The sequence below is a fragment of the Haliaeetus albicilla genome, chromosome 13 (genome assembly GCF_947461875.1).
Source record: "Haliaeetus albicilla chromosome 13, bHalAlb1.1, whole genome shotgun sequence".
Lineage (NCBI taxonomy): Eukaryota > Metazoa > Chordata > Aves > Accipitriformes > Accipitridae > Haliaeetus > Haliaeetus albicilla.
In genome coordinates, this window is record NC_091495.1 from 9,063,626 (window position 1) to 9,087,772 (window position 24,147).

General features: G+C 38.7%; 1 protein-coding gene across 3 annotated transcripts in view; it reads left to right on the forward strand.

The window, feature by feature from the left end:
• The first annotated feature begins 476 nt into the window (after positions 1-476).
• The window catches only part of RAB3GAP2 (RAB3 GTPase activating non-catalytic protein subunit 2), a 49,024-nt gene continuing 25,353 nt past the window's right edge, over positions 477-24,147 (forward strand). Inside the window, exons 1-11 of one of the 3 annotated variants that reach the window (XM_069800098.1) lie at positions 477-655; positions 11,705-11,769; positions 13,869-13,992; positions 15,524-15,605; positions 17,649-17,696; positions 17,812-17,887; positions 18,035-18,136; positions 19,263-19,362; positions 21,922-22,020; positions 22,856-23,004; positions 23,987-24,066. In XM_069800098.1, the coding sequence (XP_069656199.1) occupies positions 547-655; positions 11,705-11,769; positions 13,869-13,992; positions 15,524-15,605; positions 17,649-17,696; positions 17,812-17,887; positions 18,035-18,136; positions 19,263-19,362; positions 21,922-22,020; positions 22,856-23,004; positions 23,987-24,066 (1,034 nt within the window). In that variant the 5' untranslated portion in view covers positions 477-546. Of the gene's footprint in view, positions 656-11,701; positions 11,770-13,868; positions 13,993-15,523; positions 15,606-17,648; positions 17,697-17,811; positions 17,888-18,034; positions 18,137-19,262; positions 19,363-21,921; positions 22,021-22,855; positions 23,005-23,986; positions 24,067-24,147 lie in introns of all 3 variants that reach the window. The other 2 variants (XM_069800099.1, XM_069800097.1) reach the window with 2 other exon arrangements.

Consider the following 24,147-nt stretch of genomic DNA (forward strand, 5'->3'; position numbering starts at 1 on the left):
GGCAGCTCGCACCCCAGGAGGGCCGCAGGCATACGGCAGCTCGCACCCCAGGAGGGCCGCAGGCATACGGCAGCTCGCACCCCAGCCGCGCTGCTCCGCTCCCGGCGGCCCCAGCCAGCTGCAGGCTCAAGGGCCAGGGAAAAAACGGACACGTAGGCCGCGATTCCCCTCAGGAACGGCGGCGGGAAGGCAGCGCCCGCCACCGCCGATCCCGCCTCCTCAGAGCGGCTCCGGCCGCCTCATCCGCTGGGACACTGGTTTTTACCCGCAAGCAGCCACGTCGCTGCCCGGCGGACGAGGAGGAGGAGGAGGAGGAGGAGGAGGAGCAGCGCGATCCCGGCCCTGCCGCCTCCGCCGCTTCCTCAGCCCGAGGCGGACGCCGCCCCGCCAACGCCTGCCGGGATCACGTGACAGCTCCCGCGGGAGACGGGGGGAGGAGCCTCTCCGCGCCGCGCATGCGCCCTGCGCAGGGCCGCGCGGCGCCGGTCGTGAGGGAAGTCGGCGACCGTTTCCGGGTTGGGCGGTGGCGGCGGCGGTAGCGGCACCATGTCGTGCGCCTTAGTTCCCTTCGGCCACTTCCAGGACCTGGAGGCGGCTCGCGAATTCCTGTGCCCCAACCGCCGTCAGGGCAGTGTCGCGGCCGGCAAGGAGGGCGGTGAGTCCGCCCCGCGGTGCGGGGGAGCTGGGGGCCCGGTTTGGCCCGGCCCGGCCCGGCGGGGCGTGTGTGGGAGCGGCGGTGGCGAGGGCTGCTCCCCGCGGCCCCCTCGGGGCTCCGTGCGCCCCTGCCCTCTGTTCACGGCCGGGGCTGCCTGACGGCGAGGCCGGGGGTGCCGGCTGAGCTCGTCACGGCTCTCCTCACCGTCCCTGTCCGCGCAAGAGTGCGCCGGGGGCGTGTGGGGGGGTAACCGCGGGTGGCTGAGTGCTCGGCATCGTTACCGTCGTGATAAAGGGCTGTAAAAGACGACTCTCCTGCTGCAGGTGCCACATCTTCCCCTGCAGGTTCAGATTCTCCTGGTGTCCGGAAGTTTCGGCTGTGCTCAGGTGTCGGTCTGTATCCTGTAGAGCGTAGGTGAAGCTCGTCGGCCACAGGCCCTGTGTGCCGCTAACTTCGAGATGAAAGTTTGTAATTTTCTCGCTGAGAGTGCGGTTGTCTGAAAGCGTTCCAGTAAAGTTAACAAGCGTTGTGCGTGCAGGGTTGTCTAATAATGCCAGACGTGCTTAAAGCATACTAAAGGTTTAGTTTGGCGTCTTAAATAAAAAGGCAGTCAGTCTTAGAGCAACTACAGTCCAAAGCTGTGGACCAGATTTCTGTTGCGTGGGGCAATGCACGGCAAAAGCTGAGCTGTCTGGCACAGAATCCATATACTCAACAGAAGAAGAACCAGGACAGACGGTACAGGGAAACGAAACAGTGGCCTGTATGTTGCTGGTGCTGTAATGTGTTAACTATATGTGGCTGATGTCTTGTTTTTCTGGCAACAGCATGGAAGGAAAGTGTTTGAAGAGGTTAATGAGGATGCTTGTAAAGCCCTCTCAACTGTAAACAGAGCTAGGAGAGAAAGCAGCAAGGTGCTTTTTTAAAAAGCTTAAAAGGTCTGTGGGGGAATAAAGAGGGGGGAGATTATAGGATGGTTTGTGTTGGAAGGGACCTTTAAAGTCCATCTAGTCCAACCCTCCTGCTATGGGCAGGGACATCTTTCACTAGATCAGGTTGCTCAAAGCCCTGTCCAGCGTGACCTTGAACACTGGCACTGGTGGGATGTCTGTAACTTGTCTGGGCAACTTGTTCCAGTTCTCTCCACCTTCATTGTAAAAAATTTCTTCCTCATAGCCAATGTGAAGCTACCCTCTTTCAGTTTAAAACTGTTGGCCCTTGTCCTGTCACTACACGTCCTGTTAAAAAGATGACACAACAATTGTGAAAAAGTTTTAAAAGTACACTATATGTTCAGCTAGTTAACTTTACCACTAAAACTTCTGTATGCACGTTGTTATATTTTATTATTGCCTTTTCTCGTGTTCAAGATTGAATTTAATTTACTTGTTGAAATGCACTTGGAAGAAAGTAATTCTGGAAGACTTTTATACAGCCAGTCTTCATTGTCCAAAACTTTTGGTAGAAAACAGTTATGTGCTGGTACTAGTGCTTGTTGTTTGACTGTAACAATGCTCTGAAAAACGCATACAGAGTCCATATGGCTTTTGTTTTGGTGTCATCCGTATCTAAAAGGAGGGATTCTGGAACCAGTAGGATCCCGTTAGTGCCTCTTGAATACTGAAGATAAAAGCAAAAGATTGTAATGTGTTTGTGTTTCTAAAAGTATTTCTGAAAGAAATGAAAATATTTCTTGTATTTGGTGGTACATGTGAGAGAAGTTCGTGTAAAATAACTTTTTGGGTACTTCTGTTGGAGTGGATTTATCAAATGGCAGCTGTAAAGAGAGAAAACATTTAGTATGTTGTAAAACTACAAAAATGATAGACGCAAAGGTGTGTGTTCTAAAATGTGCTGTTCTTCCATTTTAATGAGTTGACTGTATTCTGGACTGTTTTTATATTTGCTCATTCAGTCATCGAGGCAGAGCGTCAGAATTCAGAATGAAGTATTTCTCAAAATATTGCTTATTTAGATTCATTGAAATCTTTTGCGTTTGTTCCTGTGATTTTTTGATACCACGGCTGTTTTCATGGTTCAGGATAAATGAGCATAATTGTAAGCAAGTTAAGAGTTCCCAAAGTGACTTTTAAGTAAGATTATATTTAGTCACTTTGAATGCACTAAGGATTTCTGCTTCATCTTGGACAGGGAGACAGACTGTTAACAATATGCAGAAGGATTTTAAGTTAGAAATAAGTAAATTGTGGAGGTATCCCAGGTTAGAAAAAATTGGGTTGGGCTGTGTGGAACAGGAGATTCTTTTGCCATTAGGCTTGTTCCTCCAAGTCTGCTGCTACTTTGTGGCATAACCAACTGAAGAGCTAAGCTGCAGGGTTGTTTTGAAACTCAGGTTGAGATGGTAATAGGTCCTGCAGCTACTGCTAATCTCTTGGTCTTGCACCCAGAGTTTTTGCTCTGGTTGGAAATACTTATTTCAGTTTTTCAGTCTCTGTTCCTTTATTTTTTCCACATACATACTAATTCATTCACTTTTCTTAGTAAGCAAGTGACTTGTTGCATGGCAGTCCAAAATTACTCCCTTTTCTCTTTGATGATTGTTGTGTACCTTGCCTTTTACATTGTCCACATGGAAGAACTCTTTGCTGTAAATAAAGTGTTAGTGAAGAAGTGTGAGAACATAAAACAAATCTCTACTTCTAATGTTGTGCACTAAGGAAAGAAAAAAATTTTGTCCAAGCAAGTTTTTGTTGGGCTTTTTTTTTAAAGTGCATTTTGCACTCTTAGGGCACAAAAGCCAAGGCAAATATTTTTAACTAAGCAAGATACAAATAAATGTTTTTTATCAGGGAATGCTTTAGTAAAAACTGTTGCATTGGCAGAATGCACTGTTTTAAAACAGTAGTTGAATAAAGTTGTACATTTAGAAATGTGAAATTTAATCTGCTTTTATATTTTTACTCTTTAGGGGAAAAAAAGCTAAAGAGTAGTTTGTTTTTACTGGTAAGTTCAACAAAGAAAGTATGTTCATTTGCTATCAAATACAGCTTTTGTACTAAACTTAAGCTATGTTTATTCACATATAAACAGTTACGTAAATATTAATAAGCACATGTCAAAGTTCTAAGTATTTTTTTACTTTAAACTGGAGAACCAGCACCTTTTATTTACTATTTTTTTCTTGTGTGTGTGTTTGTTTTGTTTTTGTTTTTAAGTTAAGCTGCATTTGTATGGAAATTCTTTCACCAATATTTAAAGGTTATAGTGCTGGCTACCTTAGGAAAACAAATGTTTGTTAAATATTTTTATTTAACAAAGAGTATTTCAATGAAAAAATTGATTACTTTTTTTTTAAGTCATAACTTGATGTTTTAGGTGCTAAGTAGAATTTTAAAAAGCTCCTGTCAGATATTGGATATCAAATGTCAGTTTCAAATTTAATTTGAAAAGGTTTATCAAAGTGCTACTTATATTAAAAATACAGATGTAGGTAACTGAGTTTAAAAAAAAAAACCTGCACTTTTATTCTAAGGGAACTTGATTTTTTTTTTTTCCTTTCTTTGTATAGGTAAATGTTTAAACACATTCAACAGTGGAAAAAGATGATGGAAAGCATCCTATCAACTACAACTTCACTTAATCTTTTGCTGTAGCCCAACAGTTTGTCTAGTTTGTGTAAAGGATATACTTGTCTGGTAAATTGGGGCGGAAGAGAAGAAGTGTCCTCTTCCTTTGAACCTTGTGTAAAGTCAGTTCTGCAGGTGCCTGTTTCCTGCTAGGTCAGGAAACACTGGAAGGAAGGGTTCATGTTGTTCTTGTTTGCATTATGCAGTCATATGTTAAGATTGCTGATAATGCAATGCTGAAATAACTTAAGTAAAGTTTATAGACTGTTTGAGGTGACCATTGTTCTGCCATGAAGCAATATATAGCTACTTTTTTATTGTAGATGTTAGAATAAAAGGTGTTGGGGTGGATCTTGCCTCACATGGCTTAAATAAAAACGATATTGTGGAGTAAGCTGGTTAAAGATGCTTCATATGGAGTTGCCATACCTTTATTCTCTAGGGAAAAAAAAGGGTTTCAACATTTTTCATATTTTGATGAACAGGACTAATAAAGCATGAGGACTTAAGATTCTTGGGAAAAATTAATGTTAATAATGAGGCACAAATCCTCTGTGGAGCCTGAGCCTAGTGATATCTAAGTGGCTTTGAAAACTGCTGCTTCAAATGTACAAATACTGGGAATAGAAAGTATTTGCATTACTTTTAATTTGGCAGCGTGCTGTGTTGAAGATGTTTTGGGATGTGTGTTGGCTAGATCAAAAAACAGCAGTAACGGTTAACTCCATTATACAACTGTCTATAAGGTATACACGTGAACGAAAAAATCCATCTTATTTGCAAAATGTGATAAAGCTTCACATGCATAACAGAATTTTAGCATTAAGAAATTAATGGATATTTAACTGAAAGGAGCAGAAAATTGAGCAATAAAGACACATAACATTTTCTACAGTCTTTATAATTTGAGGAATTTAACCACAATTTATTTAAATTGACATCTCTCTGTTCTTCAAGTAGACTCTGAGCTTGAACTGTGTGTTTTAAAACATTTGATAGGCTTGATGGTAGCAGTTCAGTGACATAGCTAGGTAGGACTGCTGCTAGCTGAACTTCGGGGGCATTAAGATGAAATTTAAAAAAGAGTACTTTCCTGGTGTGCAGATATTTTTAGTTCCCAAGTATGTTTATCTCCTATTACTTAAATGAAGTTAATAAGAAGAAAAAAATAAACCCAAACTTGTCCTTGGGAGTTTCCAAGTAATGATACCTGCATCTATGATAGTGAGCTGGTCACTTCAGAGTGGTGTGTGGCACAGCACACAGCTTTGAGATGCTGCTGCTTATTCAGGGGGAAGAAAAAAATCAGCCCCCTGATTTGGGGGGTTGCTCAGAGCTATGAGGTGTCACTTTACTGCTTCTTTTTGCAGTAGGAATCATGGCTTAAGCCTGGCAGAGAAACTCTTCAAAATCCAGCCCTGTTACATTGACAGCACCCTGAAAAGTGTTCTTCAGCCCGGTTGCTCTAAATAACATCTTTGGAGTTGTGCATGCACAGTTTGCTTTATCTGGATCAGCTAATTTAATTCAGAAATACAGAAGGCAAGGCTTTTTATTTCAGAGTTGCAAACAAGGTTACAAAGAAAAAAAATACATTACAAAATCAAATTGTAGATTGCATTTAGCAGTAGGGTTGTTCTTAACTGTTTCTGTATCCCTCTTACTGAATTTGGTATATTCCTATTGAAGAGTTTTCTGACAAGCTCTTTTGTATTGCCTCTTTAATCAGATCCTCCCTCTCCAGATTGCATTATATACATTTAAGATGCCTTTCTTCCGGTTTTTATGTAAAATATCATAAAACTATGCACTCTACCCGAACTGTGTTACGGCTGTAATTGTTAATACATTCTGAGATATGGGGAAGACTAAATGACATGCTCTCAACACACAACAGGGTGGTGTCAGAGTACTTTGTCGAAATTATTTTGGCACCTGAGTTTTTTGCTGCTTTAGCACCTCCTTTACTGGATAACTTCTTTCTTGCTATAACTTAAGCTGTCACACCTGAAAGAAAGCTGAATTACTACGTCTTGTATGCAGTCTGTTTCATTTCTTTCCTGTGCTATATAGCATCACAAAGCTCCCCCCGCGCCCCCCCCATGGTACCTCAAACTCTCAGACTTTGTTGTTGGAGTTGTTACAACTGTAAGCCATGGAAATTCACAGCATTTCTTTAAAGAATCTGTGTAGTATCTGGACTATTTTTAACTTAGTCATCTTTTATTCTGTTGAAAGCAATTGTGACCGTCTAAAGGAAGAGAAATTGCTCAAGTGGTTCTTTTTCAGATTAGTGAGCTAACTTAGAGTGTCATGTCGTCGTGTCCCCCCCTTATGGATGTCTGAAGTGATAAGAGAAAGTAAATGTAATACTATTCTCAAAAGGGGCTTCCTAGTAATGCTGGCAAAACAACCTAATATATTTGTCAGTCCCCATGTTGGAGGAGCTTTGGCAATAAATGGCCTATGATTACTGAACAGCAAGAAGATTCTAAACTATATCTAAAATTCCTTGCCCGGAAGAGAAAAGAAACTGCTTCTATTTCTTCACTAATTATGCAATCCAATGGTATCAGAATTGCAGTACATAAACATAGAAAAAAATTTAAACTCTTGCACTTAAGTAGTAGGGCAAGAAATGATTACTTATTAATTTTATAAGATCTTAAAGCATGAATGGGAAACAAGCTGGAAGAACATAAACCCAACAGACTACACACATGCAATTAAGCGTTGTGGTTTAACCCTGGTAGGCAGCTAATACCACAGAGCTGCTTGCTCATTTCCCCCTACAGTGGGATGGGGAAGAGAATCGGAAGGGTAAAAGTGAGAAAAGTTGTGGGTTGAGATAAAGACAGATTAATAGGTAAAGTAAAAGCTCTGCATGCAAGCAAAGCAGAATAATGAATTCATTTACCACTTCCCATCAGCAGGCAGGTGTGCAGCCATCTCCAGAAAAGCAAGGCTCCATCATGTGTAACAGCTGCTTCAGAAAGCAAATGCCATAACTCTGAATGTCACCCCCTTCCTCCTCCTTCTCTCCCCCAGATTTTATTGCTGGGCATGACATCATATGGTATGGGATGTAGTTAGGGTCAGCTGTCCCAGCTATGTCCCCTTCCCAATTTGTTGCACACCCTGAGCCCGCTTGCTGCAGGCCAGTGTGAGAAACAGAAAAGGCCTTGATGCTGTATAATCACTGCTCAGCAAGAGCTAAAACATTGGTGTGTTTGTGTCATCACAAATCCAGAACATAGTACCATACCACCCACTATGAAGAAAATTACCTCTATGCCAGGCAAAACCAGTACATTAAGATATGAAACAAATCGATGCATGACTTGATTTTATTTACAATTTTTATATGTACAAAGAATGTACATATTAGTCTTTTGGCTGATGCAGTTTGATATTTTATGGCTAATAATCTAAAACCCGTTGAGGACAGATTACTAGCTTGTGCATGAGTTGATATTTTTCTTACTTATTAAAAGAAATAGTCTATGAACATAAATTTGCTTGTTTTAAAGCTATATATCAGTGTAGGGTAGGGGTAGTTTGACCTTTGTGGCTTTGGGGGTCCAGTTTTCAACACATGCTCTCCCACTTGGGCAAACAAAGACTTTTCTGGGCAAGCCCATGCCAAGCATGTCCTCTGGTAACCTGCTGCATAGAGCTGGAACGTAGATGTGAGGGCAGGAGGGAATGGCTTCTGCTGCCTGCCCCAGGTCATCATGCTGCTCTGCAAGGGAGGACAGTGGCAGTTTTCTGGGCTCAGGGATAGATTCTGCAATTTGGGGAGGAAGTCTTAGATGGAGTAAAAACATCTTTCATATTGAATTTGACCTGTTAAATGCCAGTTAGACCTCATTGGTCTAGATCTGTTGCTGAAGTTTCTCCTCTGTTCTTGTCTTTTAAACAAAACATGCTTATCGGTAGAAATTGTTCTTTTAAGTTAATGATAAATATGGTTGAAATGAATTCTCTTATACGTTAAAACCAATGCTGTGCATGTGCAGCATTTAAAGCAGCTCTCAAGTTTCAAATGTGCTGATGATGGAGTTTTAATGCTATATGCTTCAAATTAAAGAATGAAGTGGTTCTTGTAGACCCAGTAGATGAACTTTTATTTTTGCAGTCTCCCCAGTAAAACAAAATCTGGAATACTGCTGCTGCTTTATCAAAGTAGGGAGAACTGTTTACCAGGCGTCTACTACTAGATAGAGATGAGTGGAAATGCAGATTTGCACAGGAAAGCTTGATTTTTCCCAACAGTGGACTGGAAGAAACAAACATGTTGCAAGTCAAGAACTGCTTAGGACTTGTTTAGGTATTGGTTACTAAATAGTGTCTTACATTCCACAGTTGCTAGTTCTGATCTGTAATGTTACTAAAAGAAATGGTGGGGTATTTCTTAAAAGCTTCATTGTAAACAGAACTTGGATCCTATGTCATCTCTCACTTGACCAACCTTATGAGGTACTGGTGCATGGGAAAGTCTCTGCAAGCTGGCAGCTGCTGTGCCATGTTTTGTAGTTCACTGGCACAGGTGAATAACAGCATGCTTTGAGTTTAAGTATGACAGGTGTATCCCTCTGTTGCTTCTCTGTCTATTGTTTCAGAGATTAGTTGTCTATTGTTTAATACCTTGCTTCACTAGCCATTGCACAGGTGAAGTGTCTGAATAACATGGGTAAGGAAACAATTTTATTTTTAATTTAATTTCTTTTTTAAAAAGGAATTAGTGTATGGAAGCAAGGAAAGAATGCATGCAGGGGCTCGAGAAATACATATGATTAGCGCATGCAGGGGCAGTCTATACAATGTGGAGGATGGATATGAAGGAGCAAACTTGTAAACCCTTGTAAGGTGGAGGAGAGGCTGGCTTTGCAGAGCAGGTCACAGTTCTGAAAGATCTCTGCAGCTTCATCAGTGGGATAGTGCATCACCATTACCTCATTTTTCCATTCTTTTTTGATTGATCTAGCTTCATCCAAGGAAGATGACAACAACCATGAAAATGTAGCTATTTGCAAAGAGGCAGCAAGAATCCTTACAATTGAAGTTTTATGTTGGGTGTTCAGCCTCAGAATTGAGGTGGCTGATGCTTCTTGGAAAGGTTGGTCTGCTCTGTGCTGTAGGGAAGGCATTGGCCATGACTGTGTTTCTTGGGTATGGTTATGTTTCTCTCTGGACTGTGGCACACTGACAGATTTCTTTCCTCCATGAATTTTATAGGAAGGAGGTTTTGTTGCCTTTTGAGATAATATGTATAAACAGAAGTAGAATTTTGTTAGCTGTCTTAAACTAAACATTGAAGTTAGTTACTGTTTTCTTCTTATGGTTTATATTCAACAGTATTTGCCATAATTCTCTTTTATATATTTGTACACCGGAAAATTCTCAACCTCAAATACAAGATGGGACCGTAACCCTTGGAAGCTTGTTGCTTATATAGTTATGCCTGAAATAACTGTGCAGTCAGATCTGTTTTGATGATGATGCAGTTAAACTGGCTGAATCGCCCGTTTTGTAGACGGTACAGACCTTTCAGTTTTAACAAAAGATATTCATAGAGTGGGCATTTTGTCTTCTACAGTCTGGTGAAATACCTTCTCAACACCATTGGTAGAAAGTTTCTTGCATGAGCTAAAAATTTTATTTTAAAGGTTGTCTTCATTAGCCATACAAAAGTTTAAAAATTTGCCTAAACAGACAGAATACAGATTTCTGTTTTGTTGTACTGGATTCTGCCTTTGTTTGGTGGTAAAGGAAGCAGAGTTTTTAGATCAAATAGAATTGGAGTGTTCTTGATACAAACCTTCTTGTCTGTACTGTTTGACCATCCAAAATGGTCTTGCTTGCTTAAAACTAAATTTCAACTAATTTGAGACATGGCATTTAAAGAACTTCTTAAGGTCAAAGTAGCCATGACATCAGTTAATGAAAAACTTGAAAGAAATTCTTGGAAAAGGCTTGAAGTCATTGATGTTACTGCTTCATATTTCATGCTAGTGCTTCTAGAGGGAAGTCAGTGCTTGGCTTTTCTCCCGAACTACAGTGATGCTTCTTGACTTATTGAGGGTTCCAATGATGGTGGTGTCTGAGAATTGTACATCTTCTACTACTAAATGCCTGTGCATAATTACCGTTTGCATAGTCTTTTAAATTCACATCAAGTTCTGTTTTTTTAGGTGAAAGAATCACGATTTTTTTTGTTTTACACGAGACTACTACATTCACTCTTACAAACCAACTGAGAAGTACGCCTGTCTCTGTGAATCTCTATTTTATCAGGTGTTTGAGGTATTTCGTAAGCTTGTGGTTTCTCTGAGGTTTCTGAATGACATAATTGAAACTGATCATTGTCTCATTAACTTTCCTCTGCGTTGTCTTGCAAAGACATGAATAGCCAAGGTCCTTGTGCTCATCTTCCCCTCAGAGGCCACAGCTTCAGTTTTTGCTTTGGCTGCTTTGGGGAGTGGTGGTGGGATCTGCATTATACTGGGCTCAGATGTTTTGTTGTCACAGGGGAATTTCCATGTACTGTCATTCCCTGTTAAAATGAGCTTATGTTGCTACTGGCTGATCCTGCAATTGACTTAAACCAAATCAAAATACACCATTATGGGAAGGAAGATTTTTTTTTTACTTATGTGTAGAAGTACTGTTTCTCATAAAATTGTGCATATGTGGTTCTTGTGGTGTGTTACAGGTTGTCTTATGCCAGTCAGTAAAACATTCGGGGCCTATACATAGAGTCCTGAAGGGTTGGAGAGAGCCTGTTGTCCCCTTACTTGCCCTCTGTAGCTGCCTAATATGTACAGGATGGGGCTTTTGTTGTCTTTTGAGTAGTAATAATTAGATAAATCAAGCTAAAGTTTAAATTTTGCAGTGAGGTCTTGGGTCTCTGTACCTACTGGAGAAAGTTTTTGTCAAGAGGACACATAGGGTTCCCCCCCCTTATGCCTTCACTCTTTGCTTCAGCTTGCAGTATAAAACTAGAAATATGTCTTGGCTCTCTTGAAATGTCTGTGAGAAACTGAGAAAACCCAAATTTGATTGAATAATTTGTTCTTGTAAAGTGCAGAGAGGCGCTGTTGAAGGATCAATGATGTTTTGTACCAGGCACTGTAAGATGTTACTTACCCATGGTTCTAGATGCAGTCTGTCAAAATTAATTTGATACAGGTGTTGTAACCTAAGTATAAATTGGAAACAGGTGTAACATCTTCTGTTACTGCTTTTCCATAGTGTCAAAAATGGAAGTAAATACAGAGAAGTAAGACAGCCATTTCTGCCACTTCATGTTTCTTTGTGTAGAACTCATTTAGTATCTGCTGTAAATGAAGTTATAACGCATTGGTGGGGAAAGGAAAACAACCATCAGCAATCCTTTCTGAATGTGTTTTTCATTGCCTATGCTGTATTCATGTGACAAATCTTTTTTTGCTTAAAGCAGGCAAATCAACAAGCTGGGAAGATGGTGGCTGGGGAGCTTGGGATGAAGCAGAATTACAAGAACCTGTAAGTCCCTACATATGAGTATTCATTGCTAACTTGCCTATTCTAAAAGACTTTTCCACTTGTTTGTGTGTGTGGTGTAGGAACATATAAATATGTGAATCTGTATGTCTGAACACACACCAAAATGAGTGCATCAGTCTAGCACAGAATTGAGAATTATTAGTATAATATAACAATGAATTCCGTTGTTAAAACTTTTAACTGTTCGTCGATTTACATTATAATTGGTGTAAAACACATCTTTTCTTGGAATTACTTAAGTCACCTGGACAAGTATCTTATTTTATGGAACAGCAACTTTTGAGAAGGCACTGAAAATTGGAAAAAAAAAAAAGAAGGAAAAAAAATTAAAATTTTTAAAAAGTTTTCTTCCATAAGGTCTTTTTATGGAACTATTTTGTAGGAATGTTGATGTTGAAGTCTTGTCTTAAATGCTGATTTTAATAATTCTGTCTTTCACCTTTTAAAGTAGTTTCTTTTGACAAATTCAGCCCTTTCCCTGTTTTAACACTTAGCTTATTTTTGCCCCTAATATGATGGCCATATTTTATGTCTTTAATTTCAAGTTCTTTGTTTATGCCTACAGATAATTTTATTTAAATTATCTGTCTGAGATATAATTTTAATTCCTTTTAATCTTTAAATAAGCCTTTAATTTCTGTTTCTTCAGTTTGAAAATCATGACATTAAAAATTAGTACAAGGCTTTTGTTTAGGTTTTGGTTATGTGTTTCTGCACATAATATATTTATCTCTGTCAGGAGGAGTTAAAGTTGTCATGAGTATCTCGGACAACTTCATCACCTTTTTGTAAAGTCTTGAAAAATGCCAGTAATTAGGGGAAAAATTGTTGCTATAGAACTTGGTGTCCATCAACAGACAAAAATGACATGAAAATAGGTTATCATCTTGCAAAAATCAAGAGATAGTGTGGACAAAGGTAGTTAGAATGTTTGTAGCGTGCTAATGTAGACCTTACGATGGATATACAGGGTATTCTTCTGTGCACAAAGTGACCGCTTTTATGGTACAACTTTATGAAAGGAAAAAATTACAATGAATAGCTGATTAAAAGTATGATATGCAAATTCTTCCTACAGTTTGGTTGTTTTTTTTTCTCCTGCTGGGAGTAAATGTGTATAGTTTCAAGTAGATGCAACTTTTACAACATGATAAATTGCACAGATCAGAAAATGATCACACTGAAGTTGTTGTATTTAATTTGTGCATAGCTGCTTTGAGATACTAGAGGATGGAGTAATACGTTGGAGAACTAGGAGGAGGTAGGATTGGATATGTGTCTATAGAAATGGAGATGGTGGACAAGGGAAGGTGTGTTTATTGCTGTGATCAGGGTAGGAGGATGGAGATAAGAAAGCGAGAGTATCATCTCTGAGAGACCTTGCAGCAGTCCGCTCAAAACCTGTGACCTACTTTCTGCCTGTGAGCTATGGTTAGCAAGAGTGACCTTGTTTGTTCTGCAATCAGATATTTAGCTTGTTGCTCTGAGGAAAAAAGATGCAATCTTTTTGCTTTTATACGTAACGATGGCATCTAAGTCTTTACTTACCCATCATTAAACCCTTAAAACTTGGCACTTCTTAGTTTGAATTTGTTTCTTTGTAAAGTTCCTTGTTGTGGAAAGGCATGTGATACCTGTTGCGTGTTACTATGAGGCTTTAGTGTGAATGCCAGCTTAGTTACTTTCTTCATGCATGCATATATTTACTTAATGCATCAGCTTGGATAAATTGTTCATTTTGAGTATGGATTATAAGAGTAACTAGAGAGAATCCAGTCTCTAATCAATAATAATAAAACTTTAAATCTCATTCTTCTAGTTTCTCTTTGGTGAAAGGAGAAGATTTTGAGGAGTAGAGTGATAAGTACTACTTTGTTTTCTGTTTGTAAACACACAAAATTAGTGCAAGGTTGATGCATTTCTCATGGCTTTTCATGCAAGTTGGAGCTGTAGTGACGTGCTAGGTAATAGTCCATTCAGTGCTGGTATTGAGGGCAAGCCAAATTGTTGTCATGAATCTTGCAAGTTCTGCTATATTTAAAAATTGTTGCATACATTGACTAAAGTTTTACCTGTAGGAGGAAGAGGAATCTAATTCCAAGAACCGGAGAAATCACTGGCTTCAGGACTGTGTGTTGTCCTTGTCACCAACAAATGACTTGATGGTAATAGCTAATGAACAGAAAGCAGTCTTTTTAGTGCGTAAGTATACATTCTACTAAATATATATGCTAGTACACTTAATAGTAATCAGGACAAGACTTGCTTCCCCCCACCCCCATCTGCTTACCCCCCAAGTCATACCTTCAAGAATTTTGAAGTGTTTTATCGTACACATAATGAATTTTCTACGTACTGCTTGGCAAGTAAGTTGTTTTGTCTTTACTTCTCAGCTATCTTTTATCTGATAAAACTATTTTAACATATAATTAATATATACTATAACTACCCAGTTGTTTGAGATGCTCAGAGATATTGACATTAATTGTGCTCAATAAGAAAACCAAATCTTTTGTGTTAATTTCAGCCGTTAAGAAATACTTGACCTCATTTTTCTTTTCCCATGGAAAAAATGAGCTAACTGAGCCACTGTCACTTGGAGGAGGGAGTATTGAGGTGGTTTGTTTTTGAGATTTCCACCTTCGATAGAAAATTCCTCTCCATCTTGAAGAGTGGGTGGCTTTATATTTTACTCTACAGTAGGGCTCTCAGAACTTTTAAAGGACCCTTAGTAATATATGAACGCTGATCAGCCAGCTGCTGTTTACATATGTGCTGTTGCCTGGGATGCTGGTGCTGTTAACAGCTGCAGTTGGTGATAGGTGAGCATGATGAAGCGAAACCTCTTGCTGTGGGGAATATTACACCATTTTAAAACAAAACCAGGGTGTCGAAGCTCAGACTTGCATAATTAAGTAGATTGCATTGAGTTCTCATGCTGCATTTGTCATTCCCTGCAAAGTTGTGTGTTCCAAAACAAATGTAGATCAGTTACTAATTTTTCACCAAAAATTAAAGGATAGCAGCACTCCTCAGAAAACTCTTATTGGATCAAGATTAAGGAGGTGATTTAGCTGACTTGCTGGAGAACTGTGCAGTGGCAAATGTACCACACAGTGGCAGAAGTGTCTCTTTGTTGCAGGTTGTCAGACAAATGGCACACAACACTAACTTTTTTTTTAGTTGTCCATTGGCACCTGGGAGATGATTCAACAATCAAATTTCAGCTGTAATAGCATCCTGTGAATAACAAAGTATAGTGTTTTCTAACCTTGATTATGATGTGATGATTAAAAATTGTCAGATTTAATGTAGGATTCCCGTGTCCTTCTTGGCGGTTAAAATTAAAATTTTCTATTTGTTTAAGCTCATCTTCAGTAATCTTCCCAGAATAAGTTTGCCCTTGCTTAGTACTTTTCTCCCAAGGATCCCTGTTTCATTAGTTGAATTTTGATGAAGTAGATATTACTGTATAAATCTTTTTAAACAAAACCAGGCATTTCAGAATTTTAGTAGTGTGTTGTTCCATGTAAATTGCTAAGAAAACATGAGAGTTCTTTAGAAAAGTCACTAAAAATGTCTTGTTATTTTTACGATCTTCAAGGTTTGCAGTTGGTACTTAATCTAAATGTGGTAGGATGGATTGTACAGAATAGAAGGATTAGGAATAGAATTACATTTGTGAGATGCGAAACATTACAGTTTTATAGATGGTGTCTATTCTTAATGGCAGCTAAATGGAAGCACAGTGACAAGGGAAAAGAGGAAATGCAATATGCTGTTGGCTGGAGTGGCTCTCTGAATGTTGAAGAAGGGTAGGTGTTGAAATGTAGCTGTGATTAAAGTGTCATTTTCATGTTTAATAATTAGTAGCATATGCTTGTTACTTGTACTTTTTTTTTTGCTTTCATCCGAGTGCATTCATGGTCTTATGCATTTTGGTGTTGAAAACAGAAATGGTGTAAACCTGGGTGATCATAAACATTGTCTGCAAAGGTCACTCTTCATGCGTGGTGTGATGTCTCAGGACAAGTTCATACAAATTAACAGAGGTACTCTCTGTGCAAATCAGTGTATTTACATGTAATTTAGATGTTTTAAGAGATCTGGGTTATCATGCTTTTTATAAGTTCCTCATCTAGAAGGGAAAAAAATAAGTACCCTTTTTGAAGAAGGTACTTCTATAGTAGAAATGAAAATTTGTTAGGGGATATTGCAACTGGAAATGTATGAAGTTGTTTTAGAAGTCCTTTTTTTCATTTTCAAAACCTCAAGGAAATATAAAGTAATCTCTCTGATCAAGAAATGGTTTGGGGCTTTAAGTCATTTAGGGACTTGGAAAATTTGCTTTGGTCATACATTTGGTATTTGTACAGTATTTCTGCTCAATCTGTCTTCAAATAACCAGACAGACGCTTTCTCGAATCACCCATGTGGAAGAAGATTTTGCATTTTGTTATTAAGTTTGCAGCCTTGAGTTGCTGTCTGCCTTTGAACATGCTCCCTATTGGCTTCAACCTTCTGTTATGCTGCAGGAGGTGCTGACTTAATCAGCTTCTCTCCAATCTAAAAATCATAATCCTTTTCTATAAAATTGCTGCTGCCACCCATTTGACCTGTTTTATGTGCCTCTCTTTTTAAGTTTTTTTTCCCCCATACTACCACTGAAATTACCCTATCTTTTATTGAAAAAAGGAAAAGAAATTCTGTTTGGGGGTTTGTTTCTTACTACTCTTACAGCCCCAACAGACACTATCATATGGAACAGGTAGATTTTTTTAGGTAAACATGGTTATATTTGCTACATCTTGATTTAAGGTTTTTGAGTGTTTCCTGTAGGTGAGGTTTCTGTTTCTGTGAAAATGTAAATATGGCAATTACTGTCCGATTGCCAAAGGACTTGACTTCTCTGTGCCCTGTCCGTGTCGTGTCCCCCTCCCCTCCCCCAAGTTGCCTTCAACTGATAACGTTCTGTGGCTAAGCTTTGCTATTGGAAGATGAGATTACACTGAGATATTTAACATTGCTTTGAAGTTGGAACTGAATTGCAACTGATGTCAAACTTGCATTTAGAAAGCTTTTTTTCTGTAACTGGGGAATGGAAGTGACCTGAAATGCAAATAACCAACAGTACTGTGGGCATTTATGCTTTAAGTGCTGTTTGGGATGTCATCTTGAATTTATGTGCTCTTTCATAAAACCTTTGTACTGCTTCTGTTTCCCCAGACATTGTAAAACTTTTGTCATGGTAACAGTTAAATAACTTTTGATTTGAGATATTGAGGCCTGCTCATCTGCTTGCCTTCTGCGTGCTTTGCCTGCCATGCATTGAGCATGCTCAGTTATTGCGTTAACTGGGAAGACCATGTTAGTCCTTCAAATGCTGTCAGATTATAAAACTGTGAAATGCAATGGATATAAAATCTACCTAATAGTGTAATGTATTTCAAAAATTTATTTTAAGTATGGTTCAACTGTTTTTTTAAAAAAGTGGTTGTTCTTAGTATATCATTATAGATCAGAAAAAAATTATTTACCTTTAGGTACAGGAGTTTTAACTTGAACCTTTACTGAAGAGTACTGGCACAGTAATCAGTCTGTGAATGATGAAATACAATATTAACAACGTGTAATAAGCACTCATGCAATCTATTTGGGCAGTGGGGAACTTGTAAGTGAACATGTCTTTAAAATGAAAAGGTTTTTTTTCCCCTTTTTTAGTATGAATTTGATATATTGTGTGCTACGTTAATATATTCTTAAATATAAAAATGCTGACGTGGCAAGATCTCTTGTGTAGAGCAAAATTTCACAACTGGAGAAAAATATACTTACTATTTTTATCTTTTTGTTTCTAGTGAATGTGTGAGTAGTGTATTGTGTATTCCATTGGCAAGTCAGAAGAGGTAAGGTTTGATATTCTTATGTATATGTATCGTCAGTCATCTTACATTACACTGTTATATGTCTACAGCTTAGAGCTGGATTGTTTTTAACTTCTAGTATATCTTTGTGAAACAGGAGTTCCACAGGCCGTCCTGACTGGACCTGCATTGTGGTTGGCTTCACCTCTGGCTATGTTCGTTTTTACACCGAGGTATGTTTCTCAGCATGGCAGGGCCACAAGCAAGCTATTGTAATAAACATCTATTTCTATAAAACTTCGGTTTCTGCAGGTAGTGCTTTTTGCCTTCCCTAAGAAGAGGGACAGAAATGTTCACGCTTACTATTCTTTCTCTTCTAGAGTGGAGTACTGCTTCTTGCACAGCTTTTAAATGAAGATCCAGTCCTACAGCTTAAGTGCAGAACCTATGAAATTCCCAGGCATCCTGGTGTCACAGAACAGGTTTTGTCAGATTATTTCAAAAGTGAAGTGGCAGTGTTATGGGGTATGGAAGGGAGTCCTTGCTGTGAATCCTCTATGTCCTTTACCAGTTTTTGATGGGATGGACAATTCCTTAGAACAAGAGACTGGATTTCTTGTTCTAGAAGTAATCATGCCTGTATAGTTTGAGGATTCAGAATTTTTTTTTTTTTTTTTTTTTTGGAGTATTTAGTTAGCTCTATATGTTTGTTCTATTTTTCTCTGTGATAACCTTGCAAAGGAAGGCTTCATTAATTTCCTGTTTATTCATTTATGTGCACAAAATATGATAATGTATTGATGAAAGGAGAAAATGCAGCTTGACAGGTGCCAAGGGCTATATGTACTCATTCATAAGAACTTATCTTAATTATTTCACAGAGAAGATAGCTGAAAATGAAAACAATCTTTGTAGGAGATAGTGCTAGGAACCTGCATGTCATTATGAGTGTTTCCCGCAGAGAAGGCTCTTGCAGAACTCAAGCTATTTAGTAGAAAAGCCAACTTCCTTTGCTCTTGGCTGAGTTGGCATGCTTTATACAGAAAACTAATGAAGTTACAGAAATTTCCAAGTTCACTTTATAGAAATGCTCATGTGATTTAGCATGACATTTTGAGATCAGTTTTGAAATACAGAAGCATTAAGGAATTTGAGTCTTGAATTTAAGTCACCAAATTAGCATTTATGTGCCCAAATGGTAATTCAGGTGCTAATCCAGTTTCAGAATTTGGCTCATAAAACCTTGATACTTGCATTCCAGATAAACCTGTTTTTCTGCGGCCTTCACAAGCTGCTGTAACTTTTGTGTTTTCACCCTAAGCCATAAAATATATTAAGCAAACAGAAAAGTCATTGAAATAAGATAAAAATATAAAATTACATGTCTAAATAACTTATTCATATATTGGAAAGTTTATACTGAATTTTGCCTTACTGAGTTTTGCCTTAGTCTTTTGTCTGTGGCTTGTTAGATATTAACGCTCTGGATGTAATCCTCATTTTTGTGTAGTTAATAATATAAAAAGCCAGCAAAGAAGCTGTTACAATGGTAACTGTGATTTTTTTTTTTTTTTTTTTTTGTCTCCCTTCTCTCATTTTCTTCCACAGAATGAAGAGCTAAGTATCTTGTACCCAGCAGCAATTGTGACAATTGATGGTTTCAGCCTCTTTCAGTCCCTTCGAGCATGTCGCAATCAGGTAGCAAGAGGTATGTTTAAGAGGAAATGTTTATTTCTGATGCTGTTTATACTACTTTACATTACATTACATGAAACTTACCTATGTATGTTAAATATCAAATCAAGGTGGAATTTGGATCTCCCTTGCTTGTCCATCAATATATAGGCATCTACTGCATATAATGAAATTTCTTCCTCTACAAGAAAATGTTATCGGAGCACAAGTTGTCTGAGTAGCACTAACTGTCTTGTACATTCTCACCATAATACTGTATGCTGGTTTTGGCTGGGATAGAGTTAATTTTCTTCATAGTAGCTGGTATGGTGCTATGTTTTGGATTTGTGATGAAAACAGCATTGATAACACACTGATGTTTTAGCTATTGCTGAAGAGTGCTTACGCAGTGTCAAGGCTTTTTCTGTTTCTCACGCTGCCCTGGCAGTGAGGAGGCTGGAGGTTCACTAGAAATTGGGAGGGGTCATGGCTGGGACAGCTGACCCCAACTGATCAAAGGGTTATCCCATACCATATGATGTTGTGCCTGGTGATAAAAGCCGGGAGGAGAGAAGGAGGAAGGGGGAAACATTCAGAGTTTGAAGCCAGGCTTTCCTGGAAACAGCTAAACACCTGCCTGCTGATGGGAAGTAGTGAATGAATCCATTATTTTGCTTTGCTTGCATGCAGGGCTTTTGCTTTAACTGTTAAACTGTCGTTATCTCAACCCATGAGTTTTCTCACTTTGCTCTTCCAATTCTCTTCCCCATCTCACTAGGAAGAAGTGAGCAAGCAGCTGTATTGGTGCTTAGCTGCCCACTGGGGTTAACCCACAGCATACTGCTAAGGTGCTTCTTAGCATGTCAGGGTGCTGACTTCACTGTCAGTGAAATGCTTTTCTTCCCAGTAAGGACTTTCTGGGAAATGATAATGCTGTGATGATGATGTCGGTAATGGTCACTGCTCTTTGTGTTAATGTCTAAGAGCTTTTGATACCTGGTTTGATTGTGCAGCCTTTGATTCTATTCCTTTAGTATAGTGCCTGTTTATACTCTAATTTGGAAACAGGGTCAGTTTCCTGGGGTGAGAGGAGAACCACGTAGCAGTACTGTGTGGTAGATTGCACAAGTATGGCACTGTTACAGTTCTGCAAGATAAAATGTTAAACAGGTGCTGTTGCTGAATTGTTCTCCCAAATTTCCTGATGGTTGTTCTCATTGAACTTCAGATTTGTCAGAGTCTTGTTTCCTCTACAGCAAGCCACATCAGCAGACAATCATGAGGCTGAGTGTGGGTGGGAAGCACAATGGATCTGCCAGCATGACAGCATTAGGAACTGTTGGGACAGCAGTACCCTTAAACTAAGACTTGAATCTTACGTAGAAGGGATGAGTGGTAAAGAACTGAAAAATGCTATTGTGGTGAGACAGCTCTTCTCTGAATCATATGGGGATGGCCAATAGGAATGGATTGCTCACTCTTTCTTCCAGTTGAGGATGAAGCAGCATGAAATGAAGCTAGGTGATAGTAAAGTTAAAATAAAAAGTAGACGTGTTTCTGTAGTGTGAGGTTAAATTCTGGGATTCTTTGTTGAGGTTGGTGTGGATGCTAAAGGCTTGCTTGGGCTCAGAGGGAAACTGACAAATTAGTGGAGAAGCAAGCTATGGATGATTACTGAGTGCTTAGAGCTTACCTCTGGGTGAGAAGGTCTCTTCAGAAGCTGCTTTAGAGGAAGCATCAGATATGTGTCCTTGTTCTAATTTTCTTCCCTAGACATCTGGTTTTAGCTCTGCTCAGATCATAATCTGCCATACTAAGTGGTTCCCTGGGTCTATCTAATAATGTCTATTCTTATCCTCTTAATGAAAAAGTAGCATTTCCATGGAATATAAGAGAAAGCAAAACTTCTGTAAATCAGAACTTTAAAAACTGATATTCTGTTAATCGCACAGCAAATACGAAAGGAAACAGACACTATAATGAGAAATATCCATCTGCTTTCACAACCAGAACACGCTCTACTCTTTCAATGAGAGATCACCATTTGCAGGGAAGCATCTACAGTGAGTTGTAATATCTGTAGCCAGTGCTATATCTTCTTTCATTCTTGATCATTTATGTTTGTCATAATGGATATTTTGAAGAGTTTCAATCATTGCTTTAATTTTACCACTGTTCTTACCTCACACTGTTGCAAAGTCAACACATTCACTAGATACTTTGGCAGGGGAGTTTCCACTTTAACATGCCCAGACCACAGAAATAAATTGCAATAGCATTTTAAAATTATACAGAATATTAAACCATAAATGACTAGTAAAACAAAGCGCTCTGCACGTATGGTTGTGCAGGTACAGTTGTGATGGAATATCATGTACAATTTTATTCAGTTAATTTTTAAAAATGTTTTAGTTTCATTAAGGTAAGTATTTCAGAAGGCCATTTTAGCTCAGCAAGTGTTTAAATATATGTTAATTTAAAACTAAGTTATTTTGTGGCTTCAGATTGCATCAGTTTTTTTTTCCCTCGGTTATGCTATTCCTCTGTCTATGACTCAGTAGAAATTTTTTTGTGTTTTATCAACTTTTGTCAGCTGCAGCATCTGGCAATGAGAATGTTCAGCCTCCACCATTAGCTTATAAGAAATGGGGTTTGCAAGATGTGGATACAATAGTTGACCATGCTAGTATTGGTAAGCATTTCTGTTTAATTTCAAATATTTGGCTTAAATGAAAGTGAATGTTTTTGTGCTGTTAAATTTGGGGTGGGAGCACATAGTGGTAATGGTTGGCTAGAAATAAATAGTGGGAGAAGACTGTTGTAGTGATTGATCTCATTAACCATCATCAAAAATATATTTTACTTCTAGTCTGACTGAGCCTCCCCTCTCCACTTGAGGGGAGAAAGGATGTTACAGCTGGAGCTGCCTTGTCCTCTCTTGTTTGGTAAGAAACAGCTGAGAGAGACTAGGTCAGGTGCAGTTATTCCTATTTCTGTCAGGTTAAAGAACTGTCTGGCAGGCAGGTTAAGACTGGTATGGGTCTTTCCTGAGTTTAGCACATAAAGAAACTAAAATTTGAGATTGCTCCTTTCCAAAAAAGACAAACTGACTTCTAGATTCTCAAAGACTTTTACTCCTTAGGAATTTGTGGAAGCTTAGGTTCTTGTCAGACAGGCAGATCTGAGGGACAGTAAGCTTCTACCCTTTTCACAAAAGCAGGTAAGAGGTCAGAAAGGGGCTAATGAGGCAGGTGAAGTGGATTTGGTAAATGTGTTTTTGCTGCTGAATTCTGCTGTTTTTTTTTTTTTTTTTTTCTTCTAAACAAACCAACTATGCTTTATAATTAAAGTACATTAGGTTATTTCTGCTGTGTTCTTTGGAATTTCTGTGGTTGAAGCTGCTCCTCCTCCCTTCCCCTTGAATGTTGGCTGGTCAGTCAAGAAGGCAGGAATGTATTTAGGCTTCGAGAGCAATTTCATGCCTTTGTTCTGAAAGTATAAGACATTCATTTTGATATTTTTGTTAGGCATCATGACACTGTCTCCTTTTGATCAAATGAAGACTGCCTCCAATATAGGTGGATATAATGCAGCTATAAAAAACAGCCCACCTGCTATGTCTCAGTATGTTACTGTTGGATCCAATCCTTTCACTGGTTTCTTTTTTGCCCTGGAGGTATGTACTACAAAGCTGACTTGCTGAAACTGAATGATTAATCCTTCTCTTTTCTGTATGGGTATTTCTGAAGTATTCTTATGTCCATTTTATGCTGACATTTCCCCTGCTTCTTGATCTTCTGAAACTGGAATGATTTGGAGTGGATGTGATAGTCATGTCTACCACAGGTTCCTGCTAATAAGAAATTTTACTTTCCATCTTAAAATGCATGTGATAGTCAAGTAATCGTTTTTATTTTTTTCATTTGTTAATTTATTGCCAACTAAGTAACCTAAGGTTTTTTGAAAAATTATGTTGAGATTTTGTAAACGTGCATCTTACGGATTTTTGGAGGCCTTTGATCACGTACACACATGGCCTGAGTATACTGTGGTGATTTCATGTAGTGGAACTACTGCTTGTAGAAGAAAACTGCAGCTTATGCTTAACGATACCTGTAGCACACTTATGTCATCTTCTGTTGTATTGGAGGAGAAGGATGGCAATGTATCTGTGTGTCTTGTACATTCAGACCCTACTTGTGTGCTGTCCTTTATCAGAATTGAAAGTTGATTGAAAATGCTAGAATTGGATTTTTTATTTTGTACTTGCTTTTCCAATATATTTATGAAAAAACTGCTTACATTGATATTTGCAAGGATGCCAAAGCCATACACCAGCTAACTCTCCATGATAAATCATACACAGGGTTTTTTTAACTTCTGTTGCAGACAAACATACCAGTGACTTGCAGGAGGATTTTCAAATGGTAAAGAGATGTCAGAATGGCTTTTCTGGGGGCAATGAATTAAAATTTTGCAGAGTCTTAAAGCTATGCTTTCTGAGCTGAAAGTCCATAGGAGGCCTGAAAAACTATTCTGCAGTTGAGTTCAGTGTAAGAACTATTTCTTGGCTTTCTAAACACTTTGTTCCTTCATTTCAGGGTGGCTCACAGCTGACTATTTCTTGACTTCCTAAACACTTTATTCCTTTCTTTCAGGGTAGCTCACAGCCACTGTTGTCTCATGTTGCCTTAGCAGTTGCAAGTAAACTGACTTCAGCGTTATTTAATGCTGCCAGGTAATAAACTAAAAAATGACATGAAATCATTTTTGTTGTAGTAGCTACATAATAGTTTGATTTTTAGGACCATTAGTATGA